Source organism: Microtus ochrogaster, linkage group LG7_11 (assembly GCF_000317375.1).
Source record: "Microtus ochrogaster isolate Prairie Vole_2 linkage group LG7_11, MicOch1.0, whole genome shotgun sequence".
Classification (NCBI taxonomy): domain Eukaryota; kingdom Metazoa; phylum Chordata; class Mammalia; order Rodentia; family Cricetidae; genus Microtus; species Microtus ochrogaster.
This window is the reverse complement of record NC_022032.1, coordinates 10,644,673-10,655,219: the sequence shown is the minus strand read 5'-3', so window position 1 is coordinate 10,655,219 and position 10,547 is coordinate 10,644,673. Positions and strand designations below refer to the sequence as shown.

Here is a 10,547-nt window from a genome sequence, read left to right as displayed (position 1 = left end):
CTTTAACTTAAATACCTTGGGTTACGATAGGTAGGTGGCACACTCCTATAACTAGCACTTGGGAGGATGAAGCAGGAGGATCACAAAGTTGAGGTTAGCCTAGACCATTAGAAGATAATATGGGCTTTAGTGAAACCTTACTTCAAAAAATATCTGGAAGGCAGTTTGTTTGTTTGTTTATTTGTTGTTCTTGTTATGTTTTTATATGATTTATAGTAAGATTTTATTATGCTTTTATTTCTTTGGTTAAATAAATTTTACATTTACTATAGTTCATCCTTAGTATTTTTAATGACTCAAACAGTTGAAATAGAATTGAACTAGAATTGAACTAACTAAACACCTTGGTCTGTTTTTCTCTGACTGTAAAGCAGATTAAGAGGCATTTAGCCTACCACTTCTCTTGCCAGTCAGTTAAGCACACCTATAGTATGTGAATGCTTAAAATTGCTGGTGAAATTGGGTGTTTTTGCCAACTTTGAAGTCATACTTTGTTAAGGCATCACATGGTCTTCATTTGTGGTGAAGAGGTTACACTCCACTGTAAGGGTCTCCTCTCCCTGCCATCTGGTCATCTTCTGGGAGAGCACTGTGAACAGTGAGGCTTTACGTTGTTTGGCCACATCCTCTGCTATAGCCACATGAACAGCTGCATCCCTTCATTCTGAATCATGACTGAAGTAATTGTCTTGGTTTAATAAGCCAAAGACCATAATTCAGACAAGTGACTCTGCCTCCTGTTGAGAGCTTTTCCTCGAATTATAGTTGTGCGTTTTTGTCAGCTTGCCTTCTAATGTGTAGCTCTGTTTGCTCTTTCCTTCTCATGGGGATTCTCTTTATCATTGCCTGACCTCCTGGGGTGTGTTTCTCTTGGGTTATTGACTTAGTAGTTTGATGATTCAGCCTTCAATAACTTCTTCTGACTGCTTGGCGTTTTCATGTTTTTAGTATTTCTTTTTCCTGAAGTTTTGTTCTATTGATTTTCCTTTTGTCCAGAATAATTTGTGTCCTTTTCGTAGTCCAGATGTTAACTGTTGCACTTATGTATATTAGCTATTGTAGCCTGCTCCTCTAGGTCAATGCTGTGCCTTTCTTAGTGCCCAATCATGTTTGACCACCTTCTGTGCTGCTGTATTTACTGTAGCAAGTGCAGGTGTTTAGTCCTCAGTTATAAAATAGTAAGTCCACTTAATTCTTCCGTAGCATACCATTAGAATTTTCTGTTATGAGCATTCTAGAGCAGCCCAGTAATGTGTGTAGCGTGGAAGTGAGCAGTACATGTATTGTCAACATACTTGTGTAGAGTGGAAGTGTGCAGTACATGCATTGTGTCCCCTGAATTCCTATGTGTTTCCTGAGACTTTGACATACTGTATGCTGCTCTTTCTGTTCATATATGTGTCTACCCCTCTCCCTGGGATGTGGGAGATAATTTTTTCCGGTGCTGGAAGAGCTTTACTGTACCATATTTTCAGCTCCACCTTCTCAATTCATTGCTCAGAAATCTGTTCTCTTATTCCATATAGATACTTTCCAAAAATATACCAGAATCCCTTCTAATTAACTTTAACACTGTGTAATATCAACTCCCACTTAAAATGTAGCTTCCTACCTAGAGTGCTCATGTCTATGACAAAGAAAATTTAGATTTATATTATAATTTCTGGAGCTCAGCTGCTATAACTGGGTGCATTTATAGTCAACCTATATATTTTCACAGAAAGTGACCATATATGTTTTTCAAATTGTGATAAAACAAAGCTTGAACTCAAATAAATTCATTGTAAATATGATTATAAAGTCGCTGCCACCAACACCACCCAAGTAAAAGATTTTTTCAGTTAAAATAATTTTCTCTTCACAGAAATCTTAGAAGACATGGCATTTACTTTGCATGCTGACCTATTTTTATCTCGTAAATGAAAAAACTTACTTTAAAGATTTTATATTGATGTAGACATGAGTAACTTTCTCCCCCCAGAGAAAATAACTAGGGAAGCAAACTTGTGATTCTTTCCAAATACCTAAGCATGTTCTCTGTCTGTTCCCCCATATCAGTGAGTTTTAAAGATAATAAAAGAATTGATTGAATGTAGGAGAAAAAGTACTGTTCTGTCATTTCTGCTTTATCAGTGTTAGTAACTGGTCAGTGAGGGTAGCTCACCCACACCCAAGGGGGGTATTATAATCAGGGCAGGTATACTAGGGACTGAGGATCCCTGGCAGCCATTTTAGAGGCTGCTTTGTAAACTGGAGTATAGTAACCCCAGGGTTCCTTTGCTCAGGCAAGGGGCTTGGGCAAGGAGTTTTACATCCTTTTTTTTTTTTCTGCAAGTCTATATATTAAACTTCATTTCTTTCTCTAGAATGTGATTATAAATATTCTTTCTTTAGAGTTTGGTTTTTGACTTCTAGTCTGGTTTTGACACCCTTCAGCTATATACTATGTGCATCAATTAAAAAGATTTTGAAGTGTGTAATCTAAAGTTGCCACCTATATATGAGGCCGTGTTTCTATTGTCAGCTGTGTTTAAACTGAAGTATAAAATATATTGATGAGAAAGATAGCAGTAACACTGTTCACAAATTATGTTAAAGTCAGCTCTAACTTAAAATATAAAGATTCCTATTTTGTAAACTGTTCTATTTCAAAGATGAATATTTCATCTAGTGCCTTGTTGTCTTTTGAAAGCTCTGTTGAAAACTTGCTTTGGGTGATTAGAAGAAAGTTGCCCATTTTGTAGAATGAAACAATTATTCTTCAATGGCCACTTAGCAGTAACATGCTAAATTACTTCAGAGAATGAGCAGTGGTGTTCCTTGCCCTGAGATGATCCTGCTCATTGTGTAATGTTTCATTTTGACAGTAAAAATCAGAGCTCTGGGCCTGATTTGTCCTTTTGTGCTTAAGTGTAAATATTGAGAAAGTTATGCACATATAAAAATGTATTTAGTTTGTATACAGTGTTCTACCCACAGGCCAGAAGAGGGCACCAGGTCTTATTATGGATGGTTTGTGAGCCACCATGTGGTTGCTGGGAATTGAGTTCAGTACCTCTGAAAGAGCAGCCAATGTTCTTAACCTCTGAACCATCTCTTCGGTTGGATACTTATGATTCTTTAATCTTGTATGAGTTAGATTTTTAAAAGTCTATAAAAATATTTCAGTTCTCCAAAGAAAGAAAAAACGAGGAGCAACAGACCTATATTTATCCTGGGGCCTTTTCTGTCCTGAAAAACTACCAGTGCCATTCTGGCCACAGGTGATTTCAGAACTTTGCCACTGGGTGGAGGCAGAGTCACAATTACTACAGCCCACAAAGCTATAAGGAAATCAGCAAGCTCCTGCTTGTCATCTGAGATGAATCACCAGAACTCAAAGGTCACCATTCTGTGCAAACATCGAATGTGTTAGGCAGAAGGATTGCTAACCTGACAACTTATGAGCTTAAAAACCATCTCTCTGCCGGGCGATGGTGGCGCACGCCTTTAATCCCAGCACTCGGGAGGCAGAGGCAGGCGGATCTCTGTGAGTTCAAGACCAGCCTGGTTCTACAGAGCTAGATCCAGAACAGGCTCCAAAGCCACAGAGAAACCCTGTCTCGAAAAACCAAAAAAAAAAACAAAAAAACAAAAAAAAAAACCCATCTCTCTCTTTTTTCCAAACTGGGGTTTCTGATGTCACTTCTTTATAAAAATGACCTGTGGTCTAAACCTAAACTGTAAGTCTAACTACTTCCTGAGGCCACTACTGGCTTGCTTACTTCCTGGCACTGGGAATTTTCTTATCTAAGGTAGGCTTGCTTTGTCACACTGTGATTAATTAAAATGCTTCTCCCTTCCCTCTGATCTCCATTTCTGCTACCCACATGATTCTGATTTTGGGATCTTCCCATTTTCAAGCTGCTAATCCATCTATCTGAGGGCAAACAGAAGATGGCAGAATTGAAATCAGAAAAAACATGGCAGTGATCATTCGTCTCCCATCACACTGGGTCTCTTGTCTTAATTCTTCATCTGCTTGAAGCAAATGCAGAGTGTTTTTACTGAGCTAGAAGGCTGCCATTCTTCTTAAGCAGATTGAAGGTCATGTTTATAAAAGGAAACAGGTTCTTTAACTTGCGTGGTAGTCATAGCACTATACACAGGTGCAAGAGCTTATATCCTCCAAAGAGCTGTTACAGATTTAGTATGCAATTTCTTTCATTTTGCAGATTACATTAGATGTGTTGGCTGATATGGGTCATGAAGAACTGAAAGAAATAGGCATCAATGCATATGGGCACCGCCACAAGCTAATTAAGGGTGTTGAAAGACTTTTAGGTGGGCAACAAGGTAAGCTATTTAAAAAATGTTTTTATATTTATATGTATCATATATTTTATATGTAATTTATGAATATTTTAATAAATATTTCTTCACTAAGTTCTGAATATAAAGACTGTTTTGAGAGTCTGAGCACGTGCAGATAACAGGTATAGCGCCCGCTGCCTTCCTCAGCTCAACTAATCACTTTCTCTAACTGGGCAAGCCTGGGATCATTCCTCTCCCTATCTTCATCTATCTGGAGAGACTTTATGGCCTGAATTTGCTCTCAAATCTTTGTTTTTTTCCCACTACTGTCACCTAACTCAAGCCGTTGTTCTCTCTGCTGGGCCTCAGAGCCTCTGTCAGCTTCTCCCCTGCCTGCATCTTGACCTCCCTGGGCCTTGTCCAGTGCTGCCAGAGGACCTTCCAGCATGAGTCCAACCCTCTCTCCTACACTGAACCCATCCATAGCACCCTGTGCTGTCGGGGTAAAATCAGACACTGACACGCAACTTTTCATGATCTGACCTTTCTTATTTCATTTTGAGCTCTTCTCCCACCCTCAGGACCACAGCTCATCCATGTCCCTTCATTGTCACAGGCATCTTCTCTTTCATGTTTACTGTGTTTCTTCTTGTTAGAAGCATTGCCATAGAGGAGAGAAAGTAAAAACAAGGAAACAAATTGTTTATCTATGGAGTTGATTAAAAGTTTCAAGAATTGCATGCAACCATAACTCAGACAATTTTGAATTTGATTCTTGTTTTTTTTTCAAATATGTATTTTAGTCAACCCTATGAAGTGAACAGATAAGTTCTGTTGGTGATCATTTTAAGCCATCCCAAGAGTTTTTGAGGACAATTGTTGTATTTTAGAGCTCAGTCCTTTATAATTCAGTGTATGTATCTCTTTTTAGTATGCATGTCATCAACTTTGTTCATGATTGAGTTCAGTTCAGCAGGTGTTGAACCCTGCTGTGTAGGAGTTCACAGGAGTGCCTAAGTCCCTCAACACCTAATTTCCTCGTGTGCCTCTGGTATATTTGCTAAGCAGACTGTATTTGAGGTGGAGATGGACAGTGCAGGCTGTTCAAACTGTCAGCTGTTTCTAACCAAGTTTTTCATAAACTGAGTGCAACTGGGGTGATGTGGACTTGTCTTTACACGTTTGTTTGGTTTTGTTTTTTCTCCTACAGGAACCAATCCGTATTTGACTTTTCACTGTGTGAATCAGGGGACTATTTTGCTAGATCTTGCTCCAGAAGACAAAGAGTATCAGTCAGTAGAAGAAGAGGTAATAGACATCAAAAAGTTTCTATTTTCCCAAATTCTGTTAAGACTGTTTTCCGGGAGACATCAGCTTACGTTATTCTGTTCTGGGGTCACTGCCTGTTGCTCGTTCTCAGTCCCCAGCAAGCGTTTGAATGTGATCATAAACTAACACTATACATTGCTGTTGTATCACAAGTCTGTGTGTAGAATAGCTCTATCTTTTTATCCTGGAAATTTTGGAAGTTTTAAATCATGCAAATAATAATTCTTTTAGAACATTTTCATACAGTAAGATGCACCTAAGATTGAGATAGAACAAGAACCTTGTCTTGTAGACAGAAAATACCTTCTAGTCTTTTTTTTTTTATGTAATTATTAAGTGTGTTTCCTTAGGACAGTGTCTGGTTACATGTGCTTCTATCTTATAATTTCCGCAATCACAGTTCTTTCCAACACTATTTGTAATAATTACTTGTGAAAGGGGCATGGGAATTTCCTCTGCACTGGTGTCTTGTATGTCCTGCCCCTAAGGCCATATCTAACTATCATTGTGAGTAAGCTGCCTGGCAGCTTATACAAACATCCAAGCAGAAACTGGATTGCCTCAGTTAAGGGTTTTCTGTTGTTGTTTGCTTTATTTTATTTTTTTTATTTTTAGTGCTCATATTATCTTTATTCAGTGCTAGGAAAACCCACTAGAAAATACAGAATTGTCATACCCTGTAGTAATGTTTCAGTTCACATTCAGGAAGATGGTGTCCCTTAGTAAATTCTGGTCATGTAAGAAGAATGCTGGACATTCCCCTACGTGGAGTGTGAGTAGAGTTCACTCCACGTCAGTTGCCAGAGACTCGGGCACTTCTGTGATGCTGACTTGAAACCTGGGCTCTCACTTAAATCTTTAAAACACCTTCTTTTCCATAATAATTTTTAATTTCATAGTGAAGGTATTAGCAGTTCAGGAGAAGGTTGCCCATTTAATTTTGAAAAGCACTCAGCTTCTCTTGCCTGAGTTGATATATCAAGATCCCAAAGATAATTGAGAGAAAATGAAATAATGTTTTTAAAATATTATTTTTAGCATTTAATCTAATGTGGTTTAAGTTGACTAACATTTTAGTTTCACTTATTCAGTAACAAAATAGTAACCATACATTATTTAAAGTGATTATTTTTTTCAGTTTCCCTATTGTGTTTCAAAAAATTCTTCCAAAACTTTTATTAGAAAAGTTTTGGTACTCATGACCATTTCCTGATACAAATACTCATTAAATTTGTTTGATCAGTGTGTAGTGAGTGCGTTTATGAGATTCAGACTCATCAGGGAGATAGCTGGGAGAACTGGAATATGCTGGAGATAGCAGAAGGAATGCACACTGTTGGCTCTCGTGAAGTTAATTATTTCCCTTTGTTCTGCAGATGCAGAGTACTATCCGAGAGCACAGAGATGGTGGAAATGCTGGTGGCATTTTCAACAGATACAATGTCATTCGGGTAAGTTTGTAAAGTATTTATGGTGAAAATTGGATTACAAAACTAACACAAAAATAATGTGGACAGTGAAAAGAACTGTAAGAATTTCAAAAGAAAAAAATTCAAATTGTCAAAAATAACCATCTATTGTCCTGAAACCACCTGTTCTCTTCACTGTAACCTCTAACCCTCAAAACCAAACTGGACCAAAAATTGAGACACCCTGAAAACAGCAAAGCTCCAAACAGAAGGCCAGTCACACGGCAACTAGTGAAGTGCCACAGATGTCCCGCCATCACAGACGTCCTGTGCATCCTCAGGTCCTCAACAGCAGTGGCTTTTTGCTTTAAACTATTTGAAAGTAGCATTTAGTAAAGCCTAGATTGTCTACTTGTCATCCATGAGATCAGAATGCATGTCTCTCAAGTCACAGAAAAAGCTGTGTGGCCATTGCCTGCTTTTCAGAGGCTGGAGTGAAGGTGAGTTGCGTCTGTTGAGAACTGGTTTAATCATCTCTTAATAGGTTTACAGGGATTATCCTGGTGAATATCAAATAAGCCATAAAGGTTTTGTTGTTGGTTGGTTGGTTGGTTAATACAAAATAGAGGCAGCGAGGAAATGGCTTAGCGGATATAGTGAAAGCTATATCCACACAAACGCAAGGGGCCAAGTTAGAATCCCCAACATGCATGTGAAGACCAGGCATGGTGGTGTGCACCCTTATCTCAGCCAGGAGACAGAGATAGAAAGATCCCGAAAGCTCTCTCACAGCTAGTGTAGCCAACAGTAAACTTCGGGGTCAGTGGGGGGCCTGCCTCAAAAGTAAGGTGGAGATGAGAGAGCAGAATTCTCATCATTGGTTTCTGGCTTCACACTCACGGGCACTCGCTTCCCTGCACATGCACACATACAAAACAATAATGGAATGCTAAGTAACAAGAACTGTAAAAGTTGTGTCACGGAAAGCTAGCCTGTTAACTGAATTCCACTGACACAGTGACTTTTAGATAATGTGTCAAACAAAACAAAATTGACACCACCAAAGGGAAAACTAATTGTCATTTTAAATCAGATACTTATATATTTATATTTAACTAGTAACAACTTTTTCCTTCCTTCCTGAAGATTCAGAAAGTTGTGAACAAAAAGCTGAGGGAGCGGTTCTGTCACAGACAGAAAGAGGTGTCTGAGGAGAATCACAACCATCACAATGAACGCATGCTGTTCCACGGTGAGTGCCTGCACTTCGGGGGTGAGGGACAGGAAAGCCCATGGGATTATAACATGTTTGCATTTATTGGACTGAAATAATTCCTAGTTGTCTAATGATTTGCATGTTGCCACAGTCTTTCCCAAGTATGTGCAATGTGAATGGCTTTCTGAACTTCTGAACTAAATTCCACCTGGGTTTTTGTTTTTCTTCTTTAGTATTAGTGTATTTGGTGAAAATAGTGTAAACTAATTTTTCTACCTTTATATTTTAGGTTCTCCTTTCATTAATGCAATTATTCATAAAGGGTTTGATGAGCGACATGCATATATTGGAGGGATGTTTGGAGCTGGAATTTACTTTGCTGAAAACTCCTCAAAAAGCAACCAGTATGTTTATGGGATTGGAGGAGGCACAGGCTGTCCCACTCACAAAGACCGGTCATGTTATATATGCCACAGGTGAGCGTCCTGCAGCAAGTGGAATGGTTGTCACCCTCTGCTAACTAAATGAGTATAGCAGTTTCTGTTGAACTTGCTGGTCAGCCTTTGCTCCAGAGCAATGACTGAAGTGCTGGTACCAGTGGTGCGAACCAAACCCATGCGCTCGGTGCAGTTTGTATGACACTGCATTTCAGTCCTTACTTAGCATCTTTACTAGAAAACACAGAATAAGTACCATAGGACAAAAGCCATGGTCATGTCATGAGACTCAAGGCCAATTTCTGCTGTTTCTAGTGATGATTGTTTTTAGGCAGCTTAATAATAATTCCCCTTGGAAAGTCCAGCTTCAAAACATCAGCTTTGGAATTAATAGCAAGCAAATGAATGTCAGCTTTGTTGTTGTTGTTTGAGTTTTTTTTTTGTTGTTGTTGTTGTTGTTGTTGTTGTTTTTGGTTGGTTGGCTGGTTGGTTTGGGAATTTTGTTTTGTTTTTTTCAAGACAGGTTTTCTCTGTGTAGCCCTGGCTGTCCTGAAACTCACTCTGTAGATCAGACAGGCCTCAAACTCAGAGGTCTGTCTGCCTCTACCTCCCAAGTGCTGGGATTAAAGGTATGTGCCACCACCGCCCAGCTGACTATCAGCTTTTTAAAATAGGATTTTATAATTCAGAAGTTGGAGAAAATTACATTTAAGTGAGTGAAAAAGCAATATTTCTTTCCCCACCAATAGAAAACAATAAAAAGATTAGGATTTATTGTACTTGTTTTTGAATATTTATTCTTTGGCAATTTCATAAATTGTATCCTGATCATACCCAGCTACCCCTTGCACGTGCCCCAGACCCCACCTTCTTTTCCCACTGACCTTCATGTCTTTATGGGTTTGGATCATTCTCTCAGTCTGATTGAGCTACTGGAGTGTGCCTCAGTGAAGCTGGCATAGCCACGCCCCAAAATAAACTTCCTCTCCCAGAAGCCCTCAGTTGCCTATAGCTCCTCAGCTAGGTATACAGCCTCATGCTCCAGTCTGTGCTGGAATATCAACTGGCTTGATCCAGCATGGATGATGACCATAGCTGCTGTGACCTCACGAGCGCAGTGACCAGATCCTATCCTAAGGCAGCATCTCACAGATCTCCTCGCTATTCTCCTGCTCTTCCATTGCTTCCATCCCCTCCACAATGTTCCCTGAGCCTTGGCCAGGTTGACGGAGATGTCCTCTGTAGGGCCAGCTGTAAATCTGCCCTGATTGCGGCCTCCTCAGAAGGCTTCCCTAGAGTGGGGAGTAGTGCTAATAGACAGGTATACACGCAAACATTTCGTTGGCAACTTTAGATCATGTCCATTTCACAAAACATCAATAGTAGATTTCCCCTGGCTCTCCCCAGCGTGGACTTTGTCTCAGTTTACAGTGCCATATGCTACTTTTTAAACTACTCAATGTATGTTTTTAGAAAGTTATATGAATAAGGTATCTTACGAGTCAGTTAATACCTTAAAATGTAAACTTGAAATTCCTTATAACTAATGCCCTTAAACTTACCTACAGTTGCATTATTTTTTAAACTACTCATCTGCAACTCTAAGATGGATACCATATCCTCAGAAGGAAACTTTTCCGTTAAGAGCAGCACTGTAATTAAAAACAGAGAAATTCCTAAGGATCAATGATATCTCAAAACATGCCTCCCATGGAGGCAGGACCTAAAATGAACACTAAAGTGAACCTAACTGAGGATTAATGGGCACTCGGTAAAATTAGACAGACAAGTTTATGTTCTAGCCAGGATCTCTTAGAAAATGGAGCCTAACTCACCAAGGCCAGCTGGCCTGGGTCTGAAAAA

The 10,547-nt window shown here is 39.3% G+C and overlaps 1 protein-coding gene across 1 annotated transcript in view; it reads left to right on the top strand.

Moving 5' to 3' along the window:
• Positions 1-10,547, top strand: part of Tnks (tankyrase) — a 158,552-nt gene that overhangs the window by 137,500 nt on the left and 10,505 nt on the right. The window contains exons 21-25 of the mRNA XM_005362522.2: positions 4,215-4,335; positions 5,504-5,601; positions 6,999-7,073; positions 8,178-8,283; positions 8,537-8,723. Of these exons, the coding sequence (XP_005362579.1) occupies positions 4,215-4,335; positions 5,504-5,601; positions 6,999-7,073; positions 8,178-8,283; positions 8,537-8,723 (587 nt within the window). The remainder of the gene's footprint in view (positions 1-4,214; positions 4,336-5,503; positions 5,602-6,998; positions 7,074-8,177; positions 8,284-8,536; positions 8,724-10,547) is intronic.